Source organism: Herpailurus yagouaroundi, unplaced genomic scaffold, assembly GCF_014898765.1.
Source record: "Herpailurus yagouaroundi ecotype Mexico unplaced genomic scaffold, PumYag 222, whole genome shotgun sequence".
NCBI classification, from domain to species: domain Eukaryota; kingdom Metazoa; phylum Chordata; class Mammalia; order Carnivora; family Felidae; genus Herpailurus; species Herpailurus yagouaroundi.
Window position 1 is genome coordinate 17901434 of NW_024412453.1, and position 25696 is coordinate 17927129.

The 25696-nt window shown below is 58.7% G+C and overlaps 2 protein-coding genes and 1 long non-coding RNA gene across 12 annotated transcripts in view; 2 read left to right on the forward strand and 1 right to left on the reverse strand.

The window, feature by feature from the left end:
• ABCA3 (ATP binding cassette subfamily A member 3) overlaps nucleotides 1-9263 on the forward strand; it is a 37818-nt gene extending 28555 nt beyond the window's left edge. For 2 of the 3 annotated variants that reach the window (XM_040459382.1, XM_040459383.1), the window contains exons 22-32: nucleotides 1944-2148; nucleotides 2476-2695; nucleotides 2979-3137; nucleotides 3837-4009; nucleotides 4452-4580; nucleotides 4661-4855; nucleotides 6434-6621; nucleotides 7092-7262; nucleotides 7539-7729; nucleotides 7870-7943; nucleotides 8388-9263. In XM_040459382.1, coding sequence (XP_040315316.1) covers nucleotides 1944-2148; nucleotides 2476-2695; nucleotides 2979-3137; nucleotides 3837-4009; nucleotides 4452-4580; nucleotides 4661-4855; nucleotides 6434-6621; nucleotides 7092-7262; nucleotides 7539-7729; nucleotides 7870-7943; nucleotides 8388-8519 — 1837 coding nt within the window. In that variant the 3' untranslated portion in view covers nucleotides 8520-9263. The remainder of the gene's footprint in view (nucleotides 1-1943; nucleotides 2149-2475; nucleotides 2696-2978; nucleotides 3138-3836; nucleotides 4010-4451; nucleotides 4581-4660; nucleotides 4856-6433; nucleotides 6622-7091; nucleotides 7263-7538; nucleotides 7730-7869; nucleotides 7944-8387) is intronic. The other variant, XM_040459381.1, reaches the window with a different exon arrangement.
• A 1435-nt stretch (nucleotides 9264-10698) lies between these two features.
• LOC121019690 (uncharacterized) lies at nucleotides 10699-15526 on the reverse strand. Of its 4 annotated transcripts, none has more exons than XR_005785738.1 (3): nucleotides 15008-15526; nucleotides 13286-13333; nucleotides 10699-12670 (listed from the first exon to the last, which is right to left on the reverse strand). It is a non-coding gene; the product is annotated as an uncharacterized LOC121019690 (long non-coding RNA). The 4 variants fall into 4 exon arrangements; XR_005785737.1 differs by having other exon boundaries at nucleotides 14587-15526; XR_005785739.1 differs by lacking the exon at nucleotides 13286-13333 and having other exon boundaries at nucleotides 14587-15526.
• A 115-nt stretch (nucleotides 15527-15641) lies between these two features.
• On the forward strand, nucleotides 15642-25098 carry RNPS1 (RNA binding protein with serine rich domain 1). 5 transcript variants are annotated; one of them, XM_040459401.1, is made up of 8 exons: nucleotides 15642-15737; nucleotides 18840-19027; nucleotides 19265-19420; nucleotides 20053-20244; nucleotides 20574-20676; nucleotides 20948-21101; nucleotides 23563-23704; nucleotides 24193-25098. In XM_040459401.1, the coding sequence occupies exons 2-8, from the start codon at nucleotides 18957-18959 to the stop codon at nucleotides 24290-24292; spliced, it is 918 nt and encodes a 305-aa protein (XP_040315335.1). In that variant the 5' UTR covers nucleotides 15642-15737; nucleotides 18840-18956; the 3' UTR covers nucleotides 24293-25098. The 5 variants fall into 5 exon arrangements, with proteins under 5 accessions (XP_040315335.1, XP_040315339.1, XP_040315337.1 ...); XM_040459403.1 differs by having other exon boundaries at nucleotides 15736-15833; XM_040459404.1 differs by lacking the exon at nucleotides 15642-15737 and adding an exon at nucleotides 15940-16129.
• The last annotated feature ends 598 nt before the right edge of the window (nucleotides 25099-25696 follow it).

The window sequence follows — 25696 nt, forward strand, 5'->3', positions numbered from 1 at the left end:
TGGTAGTCGTCTTTCTCTGTCTGACTTAGTTAATTCAGCACGGTGCCCTCCAGGCCCATCCACGTTGTCACACACAGTAGGTTCTCCTTCTCTGCTGTGGCTGGAAAATACTCTATTGTGTATGTAGCACAGTCTCTCTCTCCACTCACCTGTCGATGGACATGCTGTTGTTTCTGCTTTGGCTGTTGTAAATAACGCTGCTGTGAACATGGGGAGGGGGAGGTTTCTTCATTGTGTTTTTTTTTTTAATTTTAGAGAGTGTGTGCGAGTGAGGGAGTGGGGCAGAGGCAGAGAGAGAGAGAAAGAGAGAGGGAGAGAGAACCCTAAGCGGAGCACAATGTGGGGCTCGATCACGTGGCCCTAGGAACATGACCTGAGCCAAAATCGAGTCAGACGCCCAACCAACTGAGCCACCCAGGCACCCTGAGGCTTCATTTTCTTTGGATAACCACCCATAAGTGCAATTGCTGGGTCATAGGGTGGTTCTGTTTTTAACTGTTGTGTTTTTAATATACATATTTTTGTATTGTTTATTTTTTTTATTTATTTTTTTAACGTTTATTTATTTTTGGGACAGAGAGAGACAGAGCATGAACGGGGGAGGGTCAGAGAGAGAGGGAGACACAGAATCAGAAGCAGGCTCCAGGCTCTGAGCTGTCAGCCCAGAGCCCGACGCGGGGCTCGAACTCACGGACCGCGAGATCGTGACCTGAGCCGAAGTCGGACGCTCAACCGACTGAGCCACCCAGGCGCCCCTGTATTGTTTATTTTTGAGAGAGAGAGAAAGAGAGCGGGAGAGGGGCAGAGAGAGAGGGAGTTACAGAATCTGAAGCAAGCCGCAGGCTCTGAACTGTCAGCACGGAGCCCAATGCGGGGCTCAAACCCATGAACTGTGAGATCATGACCTGTGTCAATGTCGGACACTTAACCGACTGAGCCACCCGGGCGCCCCCTATTTTTAACTTTCTGAGGAGCCTGCCCACTGCTCTTCAGAGTGGCTCTTCCAGCTTGCATGCCCGCCAGCACATTCTCTCTTGGTGATGCTGGCCATTCTGACCGGGGAGAGGGGATCTCTCCTTATGGCTTTGGTTTGCATTTCCCTGGTGGTTAGTGATGTTGTGCACCTTTTCATGTGCCTCTTGGACCACAGTACAATCTTACTGCGTGGCCATCACACCCTGAAGGAGCCCCGGAACGCCAGCAGCCACCTGCCCCCCCACCCGCGTCTCCTTTTGCAGATGGCCTCCACTCTCTTCCTGTCTCCATGGATTTGCCTGTACTGGACGTTTCATGTGAATGGAATCATCTAATAAGAGGCCTTTTGTGACCGGCTGTTCTCTATTTTCAGGGGCTTATCCACGTTGTAGTGTGGATACTTAATTCCCTCTTTTTTTTTTTTTTTTTTTTTTTGGCCAAATAACATCCACGTGTTGAAGCCCTGCTTATTGAGACAGCCAGGAGGTTTCTGAGCAACAGAGTAATGCCATCAGTGGTGGTTTCTGGAAGGTGTTGCTGGCAACCTAATGCAGAATGCACCTGATGGGGGGGGGGTGGGAAATGAACCACTGCAGCCATGCAGATGCCGATGGGGTCCTCCAAGGGCAGGGCCAGCCAGGCAGGGGGTCCTCAGGAGATGTGGGAAAGGCAGCGATGGTGGGGCCATCGCCTGAGTGTCTGGGGGATGTGGGGGATGCAGGGACAGCTTGAAGGCGACTGGGAGAGTGGTATGTCCATCACGGGGGGCAGGAGGCCCAGAGGAGGAGCTGTTCTGGCAGGGAGGGGTTTTCCTGGCTCGGAGACATGCCCCCCCCCCCAGCTCCGGCATTCCCTCTTAAACCCCTTTACTGCCTGGCCCCTCCATCGCATGCTTTGGATGGATGCTGGCCGGACTCACTGTGCTCAGTCCCTGACCTGCCCTGTCCCCCCCCCCCCCCGCTCCGCAGGAGCCGGAAGGGATTTGACATTGCCCTCAACCTGCTCTTCGCCATGGCATTCCTGGCCAGCACATTCTCCATCCTGGCGGTCAGCGAGAGGGCCGTCCAGGCCAAGCACGTCCAGTTTGTGAGCGGTGTCCACGTGGCTACTTTCTGGCTCTCCGCTCTGCTGTGGGACCTCATGTCCTTCCTCGTTCCCAGTCTGCTGCTGCTGGTGAGGGCTGTGCGGTGCCGGGACCCTCCCCTGCGCGTCCCGGGGCCCTGCCTTGGCGCCCCTGCGCAGACCACAGGTCCGCGCTGGCAGCTCAGCCCCAGTTCTGGGACGCTGGCTGGGAACCCCGCCGGCAGCACCCCTCACCTGTGTCTGCACCCCCAGCCTTCATCCCACTGTGGCAGGCAAGGTCCGGGCGTGGGGCGCCCTGGTGACCGCTCCAATGGCAAAGGGGAGAAGGGGGGGTGTCATCGGTGGGGGGAGTCCCGGGGCTGAAAGCCACCCTGGAGACAGGGCCCCCAGGCACCGCCTACCTCTGTGCTGCCGCAGGTGGTGTTCAAGGCCTTTGACGTGCACGCCTTCACGCACGACGGCCACATGGCCGATGCCCTCCTGCTGCTCATGCTCTACGGCTGGGCCATCATCCCCCTCATGTACCTGATGAACTTCTTCTTCTCGGGAGCGGCCACTGCCTACACGAGGCTGACCATATTCAACATCCTGTCGGGCATAGCCACCTTCCTCGTGGTCACCATCATGCGCATCCCAGGTGGGGGCCTTAGAGACAACCCCCCAGGTGCCTGGGGGCCAGGTGGCACCAGTGTGGCCACTGGGCCAGGCCATACTCAGGCCCTTCTGCCAAAGGTGGTCCCACTGGGCCGGCAGCCAGCGGCTCTGCCTGGCAGTTTCGGCAGCAGGGGGAGGAGGCCAAGGAAGAGGGGGCTTCACCCAGCTGGGTACCCGGCCCACACACCCTCCGGATCTGCGGACCTGTCCTGGGGGCGGGTGTCCTGCGTCCCTCAGCGCCCACTCGTCTGTGCCCTTCCCCACAGCGGTGAAGTTAGAAGAGCTTTCCAGAACCCTGGACCACGTGTTCCTGGTGCTGCCCAACCACTGTCTGGGGATGGCCGTCAGCAGCTTCCACGAGAACTTCGAGATGAGGCGATACTGCACCTCGTCGGAGGTCGCGGCACACTACTGCCGGAAATACAGTGAGTGTCCGGGCCCCGCGGCCGCCCCTCCCCACTCCTGCCTGGCTTGTTCCCACGGAGGGGCTCCTTCCACAAAACAGCCCGGGCTCCCGCAGTGCTGTGCGCTGCCTCCAGGCTGCGCGCCAGCCTTCACATGGCCACCGCCCAGCGTCTCTGTATCTCAAATCCTCCTCTGCCTTTCTCTTGTAAGGACGCCTGGCATTGGATTCAGGGCCCTAAGCTACACCTGCAAAGACCCTTTTCCTGAGTGGGGTTGCGCACAGGTTCTGGGCGTTAGGACATGGACGCGTGTTTCTGGGGCCACCTTTCAGGCTCCCACAGGCCCTTCCTGTGCCTGGAGCTGTCTTCGGCAGTGGTAGCTGTCACCACTGTGACCATGGCCAGGCAGGGAGGAGGTGTCCCATCTTCACATCCCAGTGCCGTCCCCAAGGGAGGAAGGGGTGTGTGAGTGAGCCAGGGTGTGACCCGGTCACTTGTCACGGGCACCCCTCGCAAGGTAGAACTGCCCCAAAACACGGGGAGTCCCCGGGGCTTCTGAGGGGCAGTGACAAGGATGACAAATGGGTCCCGGGCCTTCGTGGCCTCTGCCGAGGGGCTGGTGTGCAGGTGCCCGTGGGCCCAGAGAGAGGCTCAGGCCGGGACCTGGGGCAGGAGAGTGCTCCGGGGCCAGGCTCAGCGCTCACTCCCTCGCCCGCACAGACATCCGGTACCAGCAGAACTTCTACGCGTGGAGCGCCCCGGGGGTCGGCAGGTTCGTGACCTCCATGGCTGCTTCCGGGTTTGCCTACCTCAGCCTGCTCTTCCTCGTCGAGACGGACACGCTGTGGAGGCTGAAGACCTGCCTCTGTGCCTTCCGGAGGAGGCGGGCGCTGGTGAGTGGGTCCCGGGCACTCCCCACGCCTCCGCCGCCACGGGCCTGGGGCTCAGCCACCCGGCAGGGTGCAGGCGTCCAGGCCCTCGTGTCTGCCACACACACCCCACCCCACAAACAAAACCCGCGGGACTGCACTGGACACACACGTGAACCCAGGGCGAGATGGTGCTCTGACGTGAAGACCCCTCTGGGAAGGACTTCGCATCCACGCACCCCCTCAGCCAAGTGTCACGGCTTTCGCGGTGCATCCTGCACAGGCCTTTCTCCTTGGCCGTCAGCCTCCCCTCGATGCCAGTGTCAGCCCCGGGCCCACCCAGCCATCCTTGTGAAAGTCCCGAGTCCCTATATTGAGCAGTCTCAGAGACCCCCATCCTGTGTCCCGTGGAGAAGGACCTCCTGAGCCGGAGCTCACAGGTGCGGTCTTTCTCTGGAACGATCAGACGGAAGCGTACTCTCGGACATCGGCACTTCCCGAGGACCAGGATGTGGTGGACGAGAGGAACCGGGTCCTGGCCCCCAGCCTGGAGTCCCTGCTGGACACTCCTCTGGTTATCAAGGAGCTCTCCAAGGTAAGGCCCCCTCTGCCCCCCACTCCCCGAGTTCCACCCCTGTGCCGCTGCCTCCAGGCCTCAGTGCCCGTGCCCCGCAGGTATACGAGCAGCGGACGCCCCTGCTTGCCGTGGACAAGATCTCCCTCGCAGTCCAGAAAGGAGAGTGCTTCGGCTTGCTGGGTTTCAACGGAGCTGGGAAAACCACGACTTTCAAAATGCTGACCGGGGAGGAGACCATCACTTCTGGGGACGCCTTTGTCGGGGGCTACAGCATCAGCTCGGAAATCGGGAAGGTGGGTGTGGGAAGACGGGGCACCCTGGAAGCAGGGATGGGCTCGTTTCTGGCTCACAGTTCACAAGGCAGTGACCAGGAGCCAGAGCAAAGCAAACAATGAGGGGGAGACAGGACAGGAAGAGAAGAGCCGCCCCCCTTGTCCTGGCCGGGCTGGCAGCCAGGTCCGGGCTCTCTCTGAGAAGCCGCTCTCTGGACCCGGGCACGTAGAGTTCACAGCGGTTTGCAGCCTGTGCGCACAGATTTATCGTAGTGGTGCCCTGGGCTGTTCAGACCAGGCATTGCACCAAAGCCGGGTAAAAGTTCACCAAAGCACACTGCTAAGAGCATCGTAGAGCCCGATGCTCAGTGAGGAGCCCCGGCTAAGATCTGTGAGCCCTGAGAGACAGCACGTGACCCGGCTCTGCAGAGGGCATGCTGTGTTCCCTAGGCTTGGGTCTCGGGGCCTTGCCGGGTAAAGGGGAGAAACTGAGGCCTGTGCCCCCCGTGGCAGGGGTGTCCCAGGAGACTTCTCCACGTGGGGCCAGGTGAGGAGGATCCAGGCTGCCCTCCCACTGCCTCTACCGCTGGGGATTGGGTGGAAGGTTCTGTGTGCCGAGGCGAGGAACAGAGAAGAGTCCGTGCCTGGCGGCGACTGCATGTCCTGGGGGCTTCTGGTCTGCCCTGCCCCCAGAGCACAGCCCACACCGTGTGGAGGAAGGCCTTCCTCTCCACACCCCAAGAAGCCCCACACAGTGTTTCAGGGCCCACGAGCAGTGCACACACACCAAGAAACCAAGGCCGGTGCCTAGAACCCGCACACACAGGTACCCGCAGGAGACGCAAGCCCACTGCTTGAGCTGTGCAGCCGCCAGGCCCAGGTCATAAAACGTCTGTGTTTGCCATGGTGAAGGGAATAAGCGAGATTAGAAACATACGCGGGCAAGAGAAAACCATAAATGTGAGGCTGGGGAGGGAGGGGACTCTTGGGTACATCCAGTCTGAGTTCCGGGGAAGGTACTAACTGACGGTGCAGTGGCCGAGAGTATTCCCAGGCCGACTGAACACAGGTTCTGGAAGCCTAGAAATGGCCAGGAAGGCGAGGAGAAAGAAATCCCGTGTCTGGGATCCACGGTCCCCCGCCAGCCAGAGTGGTCCGGGAGAAGGTGCCGGCCCCAGGGGGCCCTGGCTCTGCTGGACGGGGCCCACCGCTCAGAGCCCTGCCACCGCATCACCTGACTGGGTGACAAGCCACCCCAAAGGTGTCGCCAGCAAACGTGCCCTCCATCAGAGAAGAAAGGAAGGCCTGAGACACGTTACATGCCTGATGGGTGGATGAGCTGTCGCACAGCAGATACTGTCACGGCGACGAGCGCGTGTCCTCACTACCCCACCCACGCACCCGTGGTCGCCTAGGCCCCGGCCCACCTCTGCGCCATCGGTGTGGGGTGGCAGGTGCGCTTCCCCGAGCCGGCCAAGCACGTCCCGTGTCCCTGACAAAGCGCAGCATGCTGGCCGTGAGCCATGGGTGGCCATAGACACACCTGCTGGGCGGAGCCTGGGGGACCCCCGCCTCTGACCTGCCGCATCTTGCCTCCAGGTACGGCAGCGAATCGGCTACTGCCCCCAGTTCGACGCTCTGCTGGACCACATGACAGGCCGAGAGACGCTGGTCATGTACGCCCGGCTCCGGGGCATCCCTGAGCGCCACATAGGCGCCTGCGTGGAGAACACGCTTCGGGGCCTGCTTCTGGAGCCTCATGCCAACAAGCTGGTCAGGACATACAGGTGTGCCTGCGCTCGGGTCCCCTTCCCTGCCCCACGTCTGCCCAGGGCAGAGTTGGAGTCTCCCTTACGATACAGCGGGGGGCAGCCAAACGGGTCGGGGGCCAGAGCCCATACCCGTTGATGTGGCTTTGAAAGCGGACTGGGGGGCATGATTCAGGCAGTGCCGGGTGGAACGGGGCTGCTCTGCCCATTCCCGCTGCCCGGAGGCAAGGCCACTAGTAAGGGGGCGTCGGGCCCCTGTCAGGCCCCCTTTAGTGCAGACGGTGTGTCGGCTGACCACCCTGGGCACAGCCTCTGGGCACAGAGGCCTCCGTGGGGCCTCTGACACTGCAAGGTCGGCTTCGCAGGCATCACGCTGCCCTCATTCCTGTTCACCTGGGGCGCCCAGCAGTCACTGGGACCTGTCCGATGCCGGGACATGGGGAGCCCGTGCTGTCAGCCTTGTCTCACCCCACCCTCTCTGCCCCCAGTGGTGGCAACAAGCGAAAGCTGAGCACCGGCGTTGCTCTGCTCGGAGAGCCTTCCGTCATCTTCCTGGACGAGCCGTCCACCGGCATGGACCCCGTGGCCCGGCGCCTGCTGTGGGACACCGTGGCACGGGCCCGCGAGTCGGGCAAGGCCATCGTCATCACCTCCCATAGGTAGAGCCGGGGTCTCTAGGGGTCGATGGAAGAGCCAGAATGGGGGTGTGGAAGGGGTGGGTTGGGTGGGGCCGGGTGGACAGACGACCAGCCAGCAGCTGGTTCAGAATCTGTGAAGAAAGTCCCCGGGCTTAACCGTGTGGCCCACCCTCTGAACACGGGAATCGGGAACAGCTCGATCTGGCCGACAACACCGGCCCGCCCGCATGAGCCTTTGACGTGGGAGGCAGGCATCGGCGCCCCGGCCCCGTGTCAGACCTCTGCCCCTCTCCCCAGCATGGAAGAATGTGAGGCCTTGTGCACCCGGCTGGCCATCATGGTGCAGGGCCAGTTCAAGTGCCTGGGCAGCCCACAGCACCTCAAGAGCAAGTTTGGCAGCGGCTACTCCCTGCGGGCCAAGGTCCGGAGCGAAGGGCGGCAGGAGGCCCTGGAGGAGTTCAAGGCGTTTGTGAACCTGACCTTCCCAGGTGTGTCTCCGTGCCTCCTCCCTGCCGAGTCCCGGGCCCGCGACCCCCGGGAGGAGGGCCGTGATTCCAGGGTCCCGGGCAGCTCTCCCCTGGCCCCCACAGCCAGGCCCTCACGGGGACACGGCGTCTCCTTCGTGCAGGCAGCGTCCTGGAGGATGAGCACCAAGGGATGGTCCATTACCACCTGCCCGGGGAGGACCTCAGCTGGGCCAAGGTGAGTGTGGGCCCTGCCAGCACAGCTGGGGCTGGGGAAGGCCCTTCCAGGAATGACTCCTTCTGTGGCGCCTCTAGGCTCCTTCCAAAGAGGAAAGTCATTTTCTGCTCTAGCTCGCACCCCCAAATCCACTAGGTCTGGAGGTTCACTTAAGTCAGAAAAAAAAAAACGGCGTAAAAAAGGAAACTGACCCGCAAAGAGGATATATGTTGCCCAGGGTCACACTCTGAGCTGGCAAGATTGGGGGAGGCCCGGCCCCCCGCCGTGCGGCACAGCCCCCTGCTCCCCGAAGGGCTGGCTGCTCCCTGCAGGTGCTCCGGGGACCAGGCTGGGGCAGAGCTGGGACCTCTGGGAGCCTTACGGCCGCCGTGGCCAGGGGACTTCGCACACCAGCCGAGGAGCCCACCCTGGGCTTGCTGGCAGCAGCCTTTCTGCTCCCACAAGGTGTTTGGTGTCCTGGAGAAGGCCAAGGAGAAGTACGCAGTGGACGACTACTCCGTGAGCCAGATCTCCCTGGAGCAAGTGTTCCTGAGCTTCGCACACCTGCAGCCGCCCGCCGAGGACGAGGGGCCCTGAGGAGCCGGCAGGGGCGGGGCAGGCGGGCGCCCAGGCAGGCGTCCCCTCCCTCCCGGTTCATCTTACCCTGCACCTTTATTTCTAATCACTATTTTCTGTAATGGACACGAGAATCGAGGCACAGTAGGGACCGGGCCTCGGCGCCGTCACGCTGCAAACCGGCACGCGAACGTCCATGTCCGAGGCAGGCGCCGAAGCCCCTCTCTGGAACTCGGGGCCCGGCCAGGAGCGGTCCAGCAGCCCGCGCGGGCACGCCTGGGGGTCTCTGGGCAGAGAGCCGCTCAGGAAGGGGCTGAATTAGCTGAAGTGCTCGCGACGAGAGCACGCGGGACACCCCCACGTTCGCACACGGCACGGAGCCTCCCCGGGGGTGAAATGGGAAGTCTGCCGGGCAGCAGGGCTCGCCAGGTTGCCCAGAGCAGAGGGAAAGCCGCCCGTGGCCGTCCACGATGGAGGTGCTGGCTGTGATGAGGCACCGCGGCCTTGGCTCCCGGGGGGGTCCCGGGAGTCACTGCGCCACACAGCCCGGACGCCGCGCCCGGCCGACTGGCCCCATCCCACCGGCGTCTTCCAGAGTCAGCTGGGGCCGGGGGGAGAAGGTGGTCCCTCGTCCCGAGACGGGCTTCCTGAGAAGCCGCCCGCGGGAGGCCGGCCGGGGCCCGGGGCGGGACCGAGTGACTGTGGAGGGGTGCACCTACCGCGTGGTGACTCTGTGCGGAAAATAAAGTCTGGGAGGGAACATGGCCACGTCTGTGAGTCACACGAGGTGGGGGTCACGGGCCCGGTCACTGGCCTGCAGGCCTAGCACGGGCCTCCCACATCAGGTTTCACACGGGCAAAAAAGCAAGAGCTCGTTTCTGCCAGGTACGTGGTAACTTCCAGAACTCCCCACCAGGAGCTGGAGGAATAAGCCAGACCTGCCAGTGCCAAAGCAGGTTAAATGGGCACCTGACAGACCCTTGGTCTACACGAGGAAGCGCGAGTGCAGCAGGGCAGAGGGGGAGGCTGGGGGGGCGGGGGTGGGCGGGGCTCTGACTCGAGGGCCCCTTGTGAGTTTTAGGCCATTTTCCAGAAGATTCTTCCTCCACAACAGCTCCCTTTTTATTTATACTCTTATTTCTTGATGGTTTTCTAAATGTCCTTTTGACACCGCCCCCCCCCCCCCCCCCCCCCGCAGAATTCAGTTTTAGGGAAGACCTGTCTCATCACCGTGGCTCCTTCAGGAGTTTCCCGTTTGCATTTTTGCTGGCCTCTGGAGGTCTGTGAATGCTGCCCGTGGCCTCCAGCTCTTCTGTTCCCCCTGGAATTCTTTACACCATCAGCATTTAGTTCCACATTATAAAAAATAAATTCGGGGGTCAGTGTGGTCTAAGATGAGCCCCACAGAAGGTGTGTTCTGGGAGGTGGGCCTGTGGCCCGACACCAGGCCTGGGGGGCGGGGGGCAGTGGGAGGAGCATAGAGCTTGGCAACTGCAGTTAGGGAGAAGGGACCCCAGGAGCAGCAGGAAGGGGCACCCCCAAGTCATTTGCAAAGCTACTGGAAACCTAGCAATAGAGCTCAAGGAGCCGGGGCTGGAGCCCACCTGATTTGGTTTGAACTGATGCAGCTCCGGGCCCAGGGGAGAGGGGGAAGGACCACGGACACCCCGAGAGGAGAGCTGGCCTGCTTTATCCCCGCCAGCCCATCCGCTCTCCCCCAGACCCTGGGGCCCAGAGGGTCCCTGGACATGCTGGTCCCAAACAGCTGCTGCATCTGCTGGACCCCTGCCCCTCCCCAGCTCATCAGCAGACCCAGAAGACAAGGTCGCACCTTGCCTACCCCGTGGGCCTGGTCAGGGGCTCCCAAGGGGCGGACACCGACGTGAGGGCCTAGAGCAAGCCTGTGTAAGATCCTGCCCCGTCCGATGGTGTGGCTCGACCAAAACACAGACCGTGAACTGCCCCTCAGCAGGACACCTGCACTCAGAGGTTAGAGGGGGCTGCTCCACAGGGAGGGTTGGGCAGACCCTGCTGGGGGCAGGGCTTAGGCCGAGCCCCATCCACTGCTTTCCCTGTGGGGAAAGAATGCCAGGCAGCAGGTCACAGGGCGAGGGGACCCCACCCCCAGGCCCCAGAAACCACTCCTGTGGAATGGAGACTGCGGCCGGCTTGCTGTGCACATCAGAAGGCCCAGTCCCAGCAGCTTTGAAAACAGACAGGCGTTTATTTCTCGGTCAAGTACAAAGTCCAGAGACAGTGGTCTGGGTGTTGTCGCCAACAAGGCCTCAGGAAGCCAGCCTCCATCTGCCTGCTCTGTCCAGGTGCAGGCCTCCCTCAAGCTCTGCTCTTGGGTTCAAGGTCACCCTGAGGCTCCAGACAGAAGCAGCAGGGGGACGGGAGGAGGACACAGCTCCCGGATGTCATGTGCTTCTGCGTCCACGTTGTTGCACAGAACGCAGGCACATGGCTGCTCCAGGGAGAGGGAGCCGGGACACAGGGTCTTTATTTAGTTGGGTACTCCAGATAAGAGCCAGGTCCCAGGACACGATCCCAGTCTCCACCACGACTGCAGTGTGCAGGTTCACATCCTCAAGGGGTCCACAAGTGTGCCTTCGTGGTCCACTTGAGCTGGCGAGACCCCACCTCACTTAGGAAGACCCACAGGCTAGCAGAAGTGACCCTACCCTAGGGCCTAGCCCCTGCCCCCCACGGTGTCCCTGACCCTACGGTCGCAGGGACACAGAAAAACAAACTGGACAGGTTTTTTTGCTGGGCAAACGCCAATCCAGATCTTCAATCCAGGACTCCAGGAGGAGCGAAGGTCACCTCAGTCTCAGGGGCCTTCAGCCCTGTCTCACAAAGCAGCTGACAGGACCAGGGCAGAAGAAGGAGTGAGCCAAGGCCAGCAGCTGGAAGGAAGGCCGGAAGGCTGGTCCAAGGGTGGCCGCAAGCTGCCTGGGAATGACCACACATCGCAGGTGGGAGAGAAGCCAGCCCGTCCGGTCCAGCCTGGACCCGCATGAGCCTGGGCTGAAGTCAGTCAGTCCCTTGACCACAGAGACAGCAACGTCCCAGCGCCCCAGAGCAGTCAGCCTGGACACCCACAGTGCCAGAACCTGGAGGTGAGGGCGGAGGTTTCCGAGAGGCCAGCCCGGGGCTAGACCACCAGCCAGGGCAACAGATTTGGCGATGGCATCTGCAGGACACCCCATGCCAGCTGCTGTTCGGCTCGCTTCTGGGAACCAGCACGACATCAATGGTGTAGGCCAGCCAGGTCCTCTGAGACCACCCCCCCCCCCCCCGCCGCCCCCGTTCCCACACAGACTGGTCAGTGAGAAGGGAGGGCCACCTGTGCTCACCCAGACCCTGTGGCCCTTACCTGCACACCAAGGGACGTTCCTGGGTAGACAGCTTGGGCTCTATCTGGACCCAGAGGGGCTCCTGCAGCAAAGAGGTGGCCACAGAGGTTCTAAGAGGTCCCCCCAAAACCAAAGTCAGGATTAGGCTGCTCACTCCACCCCTCAGCTGAGGCAAGCGGGCCACGTGTGATATCCCACTCTGCAGACGCGAGGTGCCTTCCTTGAACCCCGGCTCAGGTCCACCTCCAAACCCTGGGAGGTTCGAGTCCCTGAAGCCTATCTCCCTTTCCCAAAGGACAGCAAAGCCCCTGGGGTCCCTGCACGAGGGGGCTCAGGGAAGGTAGGTTGAGAGGCTGCCTGAGAAGGCGCGACAAGGCAGAGGTCTCGACCCCGGCAGCCCGCCCAGGAGAGCACCAGGAAGCGGGGCGCTGGGCCCTGGAGTCCCATCCCCACCTGATAGGCCCACGTGGTGTTGTCCTCAAACAGGCACGAGGAGCTGAAGCTACGGGGTCGGGCCCGGGGAGCGGGGGCCCTGCCTTCCTTCCTCAACACACAGGGCTGCCCAGGCCCCGCTCCTGGGGCCCGGCCTACACCACACAGATGCTGGCATCAGACGCCTGCAGGGTTGGATAAGTCCCAAGAAGGCTGGCTGTGGATGGCACAACGTGGGTCCTGGGAGCAGGGCCAAGCCATCTTGGCCCCAGTCGACACTGCGACACGGCCCACAGGTCCGCCAACAATGCGGCGTATGAGCTCCACTGCTCCGCGCCCAGCTGTGACCGCCCCAGCTCAGGCACACTATCCTTGACTTCCCTGGGGCAGAAATGAACATGGGGCTTTGGGCATGAAAACCGCACAAGCCCCCAGCTCACTGCTCAGCCACCCCCAGGAGAGTCCAGAGTCACCTGCTGGCAGGGAGATGGGAGAGGTCTCAGGACCCGACAACCCACACCTTAGAGGCACAAGCCTGCAGCCAGAGAGGCTCCCCACAACTCCAGACCCTTGCTGGCTGTCTGACCCATTAAGGCCCAGCCTGGCCACTGAGAAGGACCAGCCAGTGCCTCTTCCTGGGCTCCTGCAGGGGCTGCAGGCTCTCACCTCCACAGAGAGACTCAGGCCTCCTCTTCTAATGCCTCCCTCAAGGCCACCGAGCCATCACCGCCTCCCTGACTCCACCCAAACTCTTCTGTTCTACCTGGCCAGGCCACCCCTGTCCTTGGTGCAGGGACTCTCAGCGGTAGGTAGGAGTCCTTTCTTGGGGATGCAATGCCTACTTGAGGCTCCCGGGTGGCACACTGTGACCTCCAGCACCATCCAGACTACCACTGAACCCTCTCCGTGTCCCCGGTCACCAGCCTCCAAGGGCAAGCACTGCAGAGGGCCACAGAGAATGAAGGCAGAGGGAATATTCTGTCTTGACAAGGGTACGTTTCCAAATGGAGAGCAGCGCCACATGCCAGCAGGTGGCCCCCGACCCTGGAAGGGAAGGGAGGGGCTCAGGACACTGGCAAAGCCTGAAAGATGCCTGTGGTATAGTGCTCCAGGCCTGGGGCTGGCTGCCCAATGCAGTCTCCAGGAGCCCTGCCCCACCCCCCTCCACCAAACCTGGGCCAAAGGCCTCCCGAGGTCCCCAAAGGACGTAGCGTCCCAGCCCTCAGCCCCCAGGGCCTCAGTAAGTTGGCACAGGGGTGTAAGAAGGGTGAAGCCAGAACTCCTGGAAGGCCAGGGGACAGGCGGCCTCCAGATTTATTTCCTTATGTTTCTTCTGAACACGTTCTGTTCATCTTCAAAACGGCAAAAGATGCTCAAATTTTAAAGCTCAACAGCTGATAACACACTTGGTAACAAAAATCAGCAATATTTAGAAACAAACTTGATTAAATTCATGTGTATGAATAAATCATGCTTTTAGATTTAACATAAAACGTGTTAAAATTTATATGCATGCCAAACTATAGCATTCCGCTCATTTTTTAAAAAGTAGCGGGGGTTGGCTGCGCGGCTGAATTGTTCCCACCCTTGCCAAGGTGGGGTTGCTCGCCCACTCCCTCCCCACCTAGGGTGCCGGTGCGGCCCTGGGCATGCACTAATGGTGGGCCCAGGATGTGTGGGGCTCCGACATGCTGCCACGGCCACCCTGTCCCCAGTGCTGACCCTCTGGGCCCCTTGACGGCTGCAGGGCAGAGCCAGGGCTGCCCTCTGTTCCACTCACTCCTCCGTGCGTGGCCATGGCAGACGTGACAATGACAGTAGAGAATTCAATGCTCTAAATGCACCCCCACCACACCAGGGCAAATCTAAATCCAAAGGGAGGCCCCTGCACCGGACTGACTGCCTGCCTGCCAACACATCCCCCCTAGAAATGTGTTGGTGCCTTAGCAGAAGGGACACAGGAGGGGGCTGCTCCTTCCGGGCTCCCTTTTGTCCGTGACTCTGAGACACCCCCCAGCCCGGGGTGAAGGTGCTGGGGCACAGCTGACAACCTCCGGATGGGGCCAGATTGGCTGGACAGGGAAAGGCACCACCATCCACAGGCTGGGAAAACCACAGAGCGCAGAGAACAATGACGTGCAGACAGCGTCTGCAGTACCAACCGTCTGGTCACCAAGCTGCAACCTGGACTCCCCTGTCCTTGTCCTAGCGGTTAGTCCGTCTCCAAATCACAGTGATTCCTTTCTCCAGAAAGATCCGATTTCGATCTGTTCCCTTCTCTTCCTTGATGCACCTACCTGTTCGGACAACGTCTGGGGCGGGGTGCACCTTCCTTGCTCCCACCAAGGGTCATGCAGTAACAACCGCTTGCCGGACATGGGTGGGGGAACGCTGGCGGCCCCGTGGGGAACAAAACCCGAAAGCCCTAGCCTCTTTGGCGCCGGGTTTTATTCTCCCAGCCTCCTGCCTGGGCCCGGGCCACTGCTTTGCCAGAAGGCTGACTGCCTCCCTGCCTGCGCTGTTCACCGGCCAGAGTGAAGAAGCCTCGGCGCCGGATGTTGCACATCCTCCACGTCGCCCCACCACCGCTGAACTCCACCTTCGTAGCCTGGCCTGCGAGCCGCCACACTGGCCTCCCCTCCCTTCTTGCAACGCCGTAGCGCGGCTATTCCCTCTGCCGGGCGCCCCCTCCCCCTCGGGTCTCAGCCGCAGTGTCACCTCCTCGGAGGCGCTTCCCCCTCCGCATCCTGTCTTCTACCCTGATGTTCGCTCCCAGTTCGTGACGGTCGCACTGTCCCCCGTCTAGTCTCGGAACCCGGCCGAGCTCCGTCCGCGCAGCAGCGGCGTCCGCACGGTCACTCCGCCCACCTTACGTGGTTTTTAACCGCAAGAACCCAGCCCCGCACCCACTCAGGCCCCTGGGCCGCCTGAGCCCCGCGGGACCCCCCACGGCCCGCAGCCAGAAGCCGGAGCGCCCGCACCGCCCTCGGTCCAGCAGCCGGCCGCACAGCGTGCGAAGCACAGGGGTCAAGGGTGGCGCGCCTGGGCTACCGCCAGACCCGCCGCCTGCCCAGTGCGCACGCGCGAGGGCTGGGGCAAGGCCGCCACTGCGTTAACTCCCTCCGCGCCGCCCCGGGGGCTGCCCCAGCGGCGCGGCCCTGCCGACCGCGGTCCCACAATCGGCCGTCCCCCTGAGGCGTGCAGCCAGCCCCTGGCAGTCCCAGACACCTCCTCAGAAAGGGAGCTAGAGCAAGAGTCGCCGACGCGGCTCGCCAAAAACGGCCGTGGCCCTTTAACATTCCCCTCGCTCGCGCCCATTGGCTAGGGCGCTCTACGTCATCGCTGCGCGCCCGACAGCGGCGCCTTCCCGCTCCCTAACCCTGACGCCAGAGCGGCGCCGGCCTTAGCGGCTGAGGAGAGCGGGAGGAGGTTGCGGCGGCGGGAAGATGTAAGTTGGGGGAATCCGACCCCATCCGAGCTCCGGGGACCGCCCGCAAAGCTCGGCGGGGCGCGTGGTGGAGCCGGCCCGCTCCTCGGCCTCTCGGTAGGGACGGCAGCCTGGCGGCGCGGCACCGGGTCTAAGAAGAAAGAGTGTGGCCCGGGGCGGGTGGAGTGGGAGGCGCCGAGGCCGCGGCCCGGAAGTGGTCGGGGCCGCGGCGGGCGGAAGGGCGCCTCAGATCGTCCCCCTCTGCGGCGGGCCCTGCTAGGCCCGCGGGACTCGGAGCAGCCGGGAGCGCGGCTTCCGCCTTCGGGGCTCTCTCGCCGGGTTGGAGACCCAGGCCCGCAACGCCAGGCCCTGCCCTGGAAGCGCTCGCGGCCCGGCGCCTGGACTGGGGAGTTGTGAGTGAACGCGGACGGGGGCGGCGAGGTCGCGCGTGGGGCCCGTGCCAGTGGGTGCGGAGTGGCTTTGGTGGGGTGCCCTGGGAGACCGGCTGAGCCTCCCTTCGAGGCCATTAATTCAGACATGACTCCACGGCCGTTTACCAGGCTCCCGGGTGCCGTTTTCCGCGCGAGTCCTTGGAGATACGGCCCCTGATGTCATGCAGCTCCGTTGGACGGGTTACCCCCCACAAGGGAGGTTACGGGAAGGTTCAAGTCCACGAAGGGAAGTCGTGGCTTTTTCTTTTATTTCGCATGAATTGTGCCTAAAATGTGCTTTTAAATGGGGAAGGTGCTCTGAAGAGTTGAGCCGAAACGCCATCTGCTCGAGGTTTAACTAATTGTTCTCTCTCTCTCTGGCTGTTGGACGCGCACCTTTCCGGAGGATGGGGGAGGTAACCAAGGTCCTGTGCTGTTACCTGAACTTGTGTGAACAGAGAGCCTCAATCTTTGCTTTCTAGCACTCGGCCACGCCCAGCAAAGTGTTCGCTCAGCCTGTGGTTCTTAATTCGTAGAGTTTAAGAATTCCGGTGGTGCTTGTTGTCCCCGAGCCCAGGGGGGGGGGGGGCGCGGCGCGGGAGTCTGCGGTCACGTGTGCCTACGGAGCACTTGAAATACACCTAGGCCAAATTGAAGGGTTTAAAGGCTTAGTGGGGGGTGGGGGTGCAGATATTTCACTAATGAGTTTTTATACTGATTGTATGTTGAAAAGATAACATTTGGGGTATAGCGTGTCCACTGTATTACTGAAAGTCAATTTCATCTGTTAACTTACCTAATGTGGCTGCTAGAAGATTTAGGATTTTAGCTCACACTCTATTTCTTTTGGACAGTACTGCACTTGGTGATCCTGACCGGGTGGTTCAGGGACCCCTGGTGAGCATTCAGGAGATTATGTGTGACTTTGGGAGACCAGAGTTCACGTGGGGAAAAAGCTTCCAAACATGGAAAAACGTCCCTTTCTTCTAAGGAAAGCTAACATTGATTGAGCCTTAACTAGGTGCCAAGTTTCTTTCATGAGTAATAAATTTGGTTAGTGATCTTGGTGACTATGGAGGTGTAGGAACTGTAATTGTCCCTATAATGCTTTTGAGAAATTGAGGCTCACAACGGTTAAGTGACTTACCCAAGGTCACACAGCAAAGCTCTGAATTAAACAGATACACTGACTCCGGACGCTTAACCAGTGAATTACACTTCCCGCTTGTCGGAGGACACTGAGCTTCTCCAGTGTTGCTTGCTCAGTGCCCATAGCACCTTACTGTTTTAAGGCAGAACATCTTAAACGACGTTATCAGCTTGGAAAAGAGCAGCAAAGGTGGCATTCTGCTCGCTTCTGCTCTCATCTGATCATCCGAAGCTGGCCTTCACTCTGGAGTCACAGAATTTATTCAGGAACTTGGGCACCCCTACACAGCGTGAAACAGGATCCCAGTTGGCTGCTGTGTCCAGGTTACTTACAGGCTGTTGAGGAAGAGGAACTAGGAGTAGTGGAGACCAGTACCTGAGACCTTTGCTTGCAACTCAAGCAAATTGTAGAAAACCTCACTGCAAATATTGAAGTTTGTTCTAAGTAACACTCACTAATGGTACTAGTGACCATTTATTGAGCACATGCTGCAGTCCAGACACTTTGTTAAACCTTTATGAGCAGTGCCATCCAGTTTTAGTGCCCCCCCACACACGCATGTGATTTTGGGGAAAAAATGTAAGCATAAAGTTAAAAGAATTGCAGTGACTACCCTCATAACCACCACCTAGATCGTACAAGTCCCATTTCTACCACATTTGCTTTTTACGCGTCAATATTTTTATTATATTTTGAAGTACATTGTAGCCTCTGGTGTAACACTTCTATCTGCCTATCATTAACTAAAGTTGCATTTGCAATGACTCTTTTTTGGGTTTTTTTCTTAAGTTTATTTATTTTGAGAGAGAGCAGGGGAGGGGTAGAGAGAGAAAGAGAATCCCCAGCAGGCCCTCCACTGTCAGCGAGGAGTCTGATGCAGGCTCAATCTCACAAACTGAGATCATGACCTGAGCCGAAATCAAGAGTTAGAGGCTTAACTGACTGAACCCTCCGCCCCCAGGCGCACCATACAATGACTGCTTTTTAAATGTTCATAGGGGAACATTTTACTTGTTTGCATTTGGGTATTAAATGTTTTGATGCTACCTGTCGCTTTTGAAATGGTTTTTGCTTCCAGTCGTAGCCTAGATCCAAAGTATCCTACGAGGAAATTACAGCAGTTAAACAAGAGATCTGACCACACCAGTAACCCTTTCAGGAGAGCCACTCTTGGGGTTTTTTTCTGTTCTGCATGCAAATGTGGTGCTGTGGTATTGGGGGGGGGGGGGCGGGGGGGGGCGGTAGAGGGCTCATCAAACCTATGAGTGCAAAATGGGTATTGTACCTCCTGTAAAATAACAGTGACGGGCGCCACCACCGTTTCCTTAAGGAAAAGACCACAAACTGAAGTGAGGGTCTACCTGTGGGGGTGGGACCCTCCCCAAGGAAATGGAAGAGGTCCCTGTGTGTTCCCGGCTTTGTGGACGCTCGCTGCTCACTGTGTTCCTTGCCATCTTCTCGTGTGCTCGCCTTTTGACTGCAAAGCGAATTTGTTGCCTTGCCAATACGTTCACTCTGTAAATCCTTTTATCTTGTTATTAGGCTGCACTTTGGCGTAAATTGCAATCGATTAGGGATCGTTTCTCAGACTCGAGTTAGAAGTGAGAGTTCAGATAAGTGAGGCCGCCATTGCTGCTTTGAACACCTCAGAAGGGGAGAATGGATTTATCAGGAGTGAAAAAGAAGAGCTTGCTAGGAGTCAAAGAAAATAATAAAAAGTCCAGCACTAGGTAATCCTTCTGTCAGATTTTTCTAGTGCTACTTTGGGGGTGCTCGTTACTAGGGACCCTCAGAAAGGGGAAGATTGGAAATGTCTCACATTCTACAGTGAAGTGTCCTAAGCCACAGATCGTTTTGTTCTGTGATCACCTGGGGTCTCTGTAGCCCTTTGGATCCCCTCCTGGGTAGTGTTGTTTCAGGGTTTGGTCAGAGGGGCTCGTGATCTCACACTCTTCCTCACCATCCAGGGCTCCCTCTCCTACCAAACGCAAAGACCGCTCTGATGAGAAGTCCAAGGATCGTTCTAAAGATAAAGGGGCCACCAAGGAGTCTAGTGAGAAGGACCGGGGCAGGGAGAAAACGCGGAAGAGGCGCAGCGCTTCCAGCGGCAGCAGCAGCACCAGGTGGGGCCGCGGGGCGGGGCCCTGAGAGCCACGCCCCTTTCTGTCCGCTGAGCCTGCCCACTGCTCTGTAGTCCGAATTATTCACACAGAAGATTGTGAGATTGTTAATAAAGGCCTTAACTGTAGCACAATGCTTTGGGGTTTGCTCCGGTTCCCTATGGAGGATGGTGTTAAAGAATGAGACATCTGGGGGTAGATTTTTCTCTCAAGTGCTTTTTTCTTTAGTTGTGATTGGATTGCCTGAGCCTAAAGCTTGCATTTCTTCACTTGAGCGCCAGCCCGAGCCCCTCGGTAGCCACCTTCCAGGATGGATTGGTGTTCTGACCTGCAGGCTCTTTCTGTACCTCCCAGCAGTCAAGGCTTCTGTGTGGCTAGGAAGCGGCTCCTTCCTTTCCTGCCCTTGCGCAGTTTGAATGCTGTTTTCTGTCCCTGCCAGGGGCTTTGGCTAGAGAAGGCTGGGGTAGATATCATCCCCACCCCCCCCCGGGGTGGGGGGACGACATGGAGGTTGGAAAATAATGAGGACAGTGGTGGCCTCTTGGGAGCATGAGCACGTACAGGCTCGTCTGCGTCTGCTGGGAAGAGAGGCTCCCTTCCGCTGCTGCTTGTGACACTTCTGTCTCCCTGGTCAGGTCCCGGTCCAGCTCTACCTCCAGCTCGGGCTCCAGCACCAGCACTGGCTCGAGCAGTGGCTCGAGCTCTTCTTCCGCATCCAGCCGCTCGGGAAGCTCCAGCACCTCCCGCAGCTCCAGCTCCAGCAGCTCGTCTGGCTCGCCGAGTCCTTCTCGACGCAGGCACGACAACAGGAGGCGCTCCCGCTCCAAGTAAGCTCCCTTCCGGCACCGCTTCCCACGGCGGGGGTTGGGGGTGGGGGGTCTTGGTTTGGAGGGGTTGCCCCAAAACTTGTCAGTCATCTGGGAACTTAGTTTGCAAACTGGGGACTATAAAGTGACATTAGCCGTTATAAAAGTAGCCTGTAGAGGAGTCTGTGTCTTACTTAGTCGGATTTCTGAGGCAGAGATCACAGGAATATACACAAACTGGTAGGGAAAGCTGCTTTATAAAAAACTCAACAGTAGCACTTAGCAGCCCCACTTAAAAATTTTTTTTGACTTGACAGAAATTGTTTCTGTTGTTGTGTTTTTTCAATCAGATCCAAACCACCCAAAAGAGATGAAAAGGAAAGGAAAAGGCGGAGTCCTTCCCCTAAACCCACCAAAGTGCACATCGGGAGGCTCACTAGGAATGTGACCAAGGTGAGGGATCTCAGATCTGTCCAGTGGGCAGAGGGGGCAAGTCTCTTCTGCAAATGTTTTAAATGGAAAACCAGAGAAGCTGGCCTTTGCTGGAGATAACCGAGAACACAGGCTCTGAGGACACTGGCGGGAGCACGGAGTCCTTTATCCGAGTTGTTCCGTGTGAGAGAGACGCCCCAGGTGCCTAGCTTGTCATCGTCATGGGGTGACTTCTCAGCTCCCACACGGGTAATTGGTGGGTGCACATCAGAGTGACCCTTCTTTCCTCTAGGACCACATCATGGAGATATTCTCCACCTACGGGAAAATTAAAATGATTGACATGCCTGTGGAAAGGATGCACCCCCACCTGTCTAAAGGCTATGCGTACGTGGAGTTTGAGAATCCGGACGAGGCCGAGAAGGCTCTGAAGCACATGGATGGAGGTGGGTGACCCTGCCTGCGCCCCCTCTCTGCTCCCTGCGCGAGGCTGGCCTCGGCCCAGCGGAGGGACCTTTCAAACCAGTTTCCACCAGCTCCCTGCAGCTCTTGCCCGACTCCATCCTTGACCTGTGGGGGTGTGTTCACCAAAAACAAGTTGATGAGATATCATATCATTCTTGGGAAAATTTCAGCAAAAATGAATACATTAACATCTTTAGAGTTTTCCAATCTGTGAGAACTTAAGGAACGAAGGGGTTTATCTTATACAATATTATGAATGTGAATAATGCAGCATTTGGCTTTTGTATGGCAGTGTTTTCTCTAGTCCTCTCTGAGAGTCATCTCCTGTTATGCTGACATTTCAGCATTTTTAGGTTTACTTTGCTGAATTCATACATTTTAACCATCTCCCTCAAGCTTGTATCGTAACTATTTGTGACATTTATAGCTGTTTTGTATTGAGCAGAATGGTTTTGACGGCGGCTGAGCACTTGTGAATAGCTTTGGATGGCCGGTTTCCATCTTGTCTTCACGTCTGTGTCTTTGAAGAGCGTGGAATCGGTCTCCGCCCCAGCTCGCTGCTCTTGTAATCTACGCAGCTGGGGCCGAGAGCTGGCTCCGTCCACAGCACTGTGCATGGGGTATCTGGCCACGCAGGGAAGAATCTGAACACCCCAGAACCTTGGAGTCCTCAGAAGCCTGTTACCCACTGGGAAAATAGTGTAATGGTGTGATGGCTAGTTTTCCTGGACCCCTGATGGAGCTTGGACACTAGGAACTTTCCCTTAACGCTAAGCTAGCTGTCTTCAGTCTACTGAAATCCCTTTGAGGGGCGCGTGAGTGACTCATTCGGTTGAGCATCCAGTTCTTCATTTTGGCTCAGGTCGTGACCTCACAGTTCGTGGGACCGAGCCCTGTGTCGGGCTCTGTGCTGACAGTGAGGAGCCTGCTTGGGTTTCTCTCTCTCTCTCTCTCTCTCTCTCTCTCTCTCTCTTTCTCTCTTTCTCTTTCTTGCTCGCTCTGCCCCCCTCTGTCTCTCAAAATAAATCCTAAAACATAACCAGTCGCTCCCTTTGAAGTTTTTTAGGAGTTTGTCATGAACTGTGCCCACCACCTCTTGATCTTAACCACACCTTCATTTTAGAGACTGTCAAACATGCGTCTTTGAAAGCTGGAGCACTTGCTAAGAATTCAGGACACTCGGCCACGTCCAGGGTGTGCATGGTCGTAGCCCACGTTTTTTAAGATTCTGGTAGGATCTGTGTGTGTGTCCACATACTGTACTGCGCCCCATCGAGTGGAGCAACTCCATGCTGGCTCCAGAAGGAATGTGGAAGAGCTTGGCCTTTCCTGGCAGCTGCCCAGAAGATAGAGTTGTCTTCACTGCTGTATGATCGGTGTCCTTGACGTTCCTGATTTGGGCTGGCCTTGGCAATGGGCCATGCGGAGGCAGGGGGTGCCTTAGGCTGCGTTTACTTAAGTCTTGTGAGTGCGTTCTGAACACAGGTCTACATGCCTGAGCCACCTCCTTGCCATCTCTGCTGTCGCCTTGAGGGTAGGAGCTGAGAAAATGAGAGAGGGCACACGAGGGCTGTGCTCGGTCCCCTGAGCGGTCCCTGGACTGGGCCAGGGTGCGTGCTCCCCTGAGGTTCCTGGGTCTGCGCCTTGGTCTCCTTTGCTTGCTTTTTCTGAGGCCCTGAAGGCTCCTTGGCCTCCATCCTGAGCCGCCTCCCTTCACTGTTCTCATCGGCTACGTTCACATACGTGGCTGCACTCAGAGTCCCCTCCCCAAGTCACTTTTTCCACGCTCTGAAGACAGACTTGACAGCTGAACCTTGGTTTGGTTTTGCTCCCCTTCCCCGGTAGTACTTTCTTCTTCCCGGGCCACGATGCAGTCATAGCTCATCTAGAAATGGGTGCCGATCATCCCTCCCACCCCATCCACCGCCACGTTGTAGTGACCCGGCGGCCCATTTACAGTAGACACTGCCCTCGTCGGGACCCAGCACCCAGAGGCCACCTTCTGGTCCCCTGGGAGGAGCCCTCTGAGGAAAGTATCTCCACGGCGGGTATCGGGAGAGGGGGCCAGGCCCCCTGGCTAAGAGGCCACACGTCTTCGAGGGCAGTCCTTCTGGATCTCTTACATTTCACCCCATCTGCTTCCCTCAGAGCCCCCACAGTGCTGCCCCTCCTCTTGCCTGTCCCTCCCAACCTTCTAGAGGAGGCAGCTCAGTGCTAGGCCCACCTTCCGGCTCAGGTCAGGGCACAGCCCTTCCCCATCAGTGAACGGGCTCAGGTGTCCACTTGGATGCACTTCCCTTGGTGGCTGCTGTGCATGAGGGGTCTTGGTGCCTCGAGACTGAGTTCCCTCTTCGCTTCCACGCTATAGGCACGTTTCCTGACCAAACCGCCCACCGTAGTGACTGGGTGTGATATTTTGTGACTTGATCTTTTTTTCAACAGGACAAATCGATGGCCAGGAGATCACCGCCACCGCTGTGCTGGCCCCATGGCCGAGGCCACCGCCCAGGAGATTCAGCCCTCCCAGGAGAATGCTCCCTCCACCTCCCATGTGGCGTCGGTCGCCCCCACGGATGAGAAGAAGGTAGGTCTGTTTGGAGTCTCCCAGAGGACTGCTTGAGGCCTGTGTGGGTTTGTTTCATTTACACAGCATGATAGTGCTGACCTTGGAGCCCTGCTCAGCCTGTGGGCTGGCATGGGACGGGCCCTATGGGGGCACCGCTGCGGGTGGCACCACTATTCCTGGAGTCTGGGTCCTGTCCCCTTCCTAGCTAACAGGACAGGAAGGCTCAGGAGAGGAGTTTGAGTCAGGTGAGGGAGGGGCTGTCCCTGGGCAGAGGCCAGAGCACGGCCCTCCTCTGCTGGTGGTGTTGAGCCGCCCCGTGCACGGCCCTCAGGAAGGAAGGGCTCCCAGGCGGTGCCGTCAGAGAGCCATCCTGGCTTAGAGCATTGACGTGTGCAACTCCACAGAACGTTCCTTCCAGAAGCCAGCTTCGCCCTGTGGCTGGGGATGTGGAGCTGTGTCTGTGGTGCCAGCTTTGGCATCTGACTTGGTCTTTCCTCTCCCCGCAGGTCACGCTCCCCGAGACGCAGGTCCCCGGTGCGCCGGCGGTCCCGCTCGCCCGGCCGCCGCCGCCACAGGAGCCGCTCCAGCTCCAACTCCTCCCGATAAGCAGGCCACCGGGGCTCTGCACCCTGAACTTCTGTCCCGTCCACTTCAGTTCGGTCACTTGTGTAGCGGCAGGAGGATTGGTAGGAGAGAAATTCCTCACTCAGGGCAGGCTTGGAAGGCGGCGATTGAGGCGTTTCCTCTGAAGGCAGAGTTCTAGCTGCAGGAGCGTTAGTGGCTTGGGGTTGTGCCTGTAAAGACGCCCGCCAGGTCTCTGGCTAGAAAGCTCCCACGTTCGCAGTTCCTCAGAGTCCATTCAGTGGCAAAGCCAGCAGGGACAACGCAGGGCTCCGGGTGGCAGTGCGGCCCTGGCCCGGGGGTGGGGGCTGGGCCAGTGGCCTGGTCGTGCCCAAGCTTGCCGGTCTGCGGGGTCCCTCAGGAAGGGGCCTGCTTTCCGTGTAGCTGCTGATCCTGCTGGCCTGGCCCTGCTCCCCCTGCTCCGGTCCTCCTCCGATATCTACAGTCAGACACCCTGTGTTCATCACCGGAAATGGTTGGTTTTACACGTACTCATGCACACACACCACATCCCGCGGCTCCCTTTCTCTCTGCACTTGGTGAACAAGTCGAGAGCCAGCTCCACAGGGCCATCAAGGACCCCCACCCCCCCCGTACCTGTCATTCACTGTGGTCTCGCAGGTTACCGTGGCAACGTGTACATTGCTTTTTTGGCTTTTATTGTACAGTCAGTACTATAAATTTGTTGTTTTGAGTTTTGTAACTTGTAGCATTTTAGGCGCTGTTGTGTTTGTACTGTTGTGTAGAGTGAAGGGATTGTGTTGAATAAACGGGATTAGACTGCAGACTGAGTACTGGCTTCGCTGCCCCCTTCCTGTCTGTGACCCCAGAAACAGCTTCACTTCTGACGCTAAAAACTCAGCCACGAAAAACACACGACCGCGTCTTGGTTCATTTCCGCAGGCACACTTCCAGAGTCTGAGCAGAACAGCCGGTGAGCACGCCAGGGAGTTGGGCAGATTCTGTGGGTTGACCTGCACCGAGAGAGATGCTCTTATCACCTTATATTCCCAGGAGCTTGGCATTTTGCCTGACCAGAAACCGATCTCCTTTGCTGCTATGTTAGTCAGCCACGAAATAATGAAAAAACGGTTTTCCACCTCAAAAGTCGGTTGTGTCACAACGAAGACTTAGAAACTAAAAAATTGAGGTTTCAGTCACCCAGCCGTGAACTTGGCCCTTCCTGTGTCCATATTCAAATGGGATGTCTGCGAGACCACCTCCTGCCAGGCAGCACAGTGGCTTCCTACCCGGCAGGGGACACCAGTGTTGAGCGGGGACCCTTTCGGTGTTTCTGAATGCAGGACAGAGCAAATAAAATCAGGTGCTCCCTTTGCTGTCAAGGAGGCGGTGGCACCGCGGTCCTCCTGTCAACAGTGTGAGGGCACC

What these genes read in the sequence shown, in the direction of transcription:
- RNPS1 (XM_040459401.1), top strand. Translation starts at nt 18,957, where the DNA reads ATGGATTTATCAGGAGTGAAAAAGAAGAGCTTGCTAGGAGTCAAAGAA. An exon ending in AGCGGCAGCAGCAGCACCAG is followed by an intron (nt 19,421 to 20,052) that starts GTGGGGCCGCGG and finishes CTCCCTGGTCAG; the next exon opens with GTCCCGGTCCAGCTCTACCT. An exon ending in CCCCCACGGATGAGAAGAAG is followed by an intron (nt 23,705 to 24,192) that starts GTAGGTCTGTTT and finishes CTCTCCCCGCAG; the next exon opens with GTCACGCTCCCCGAGACGCA.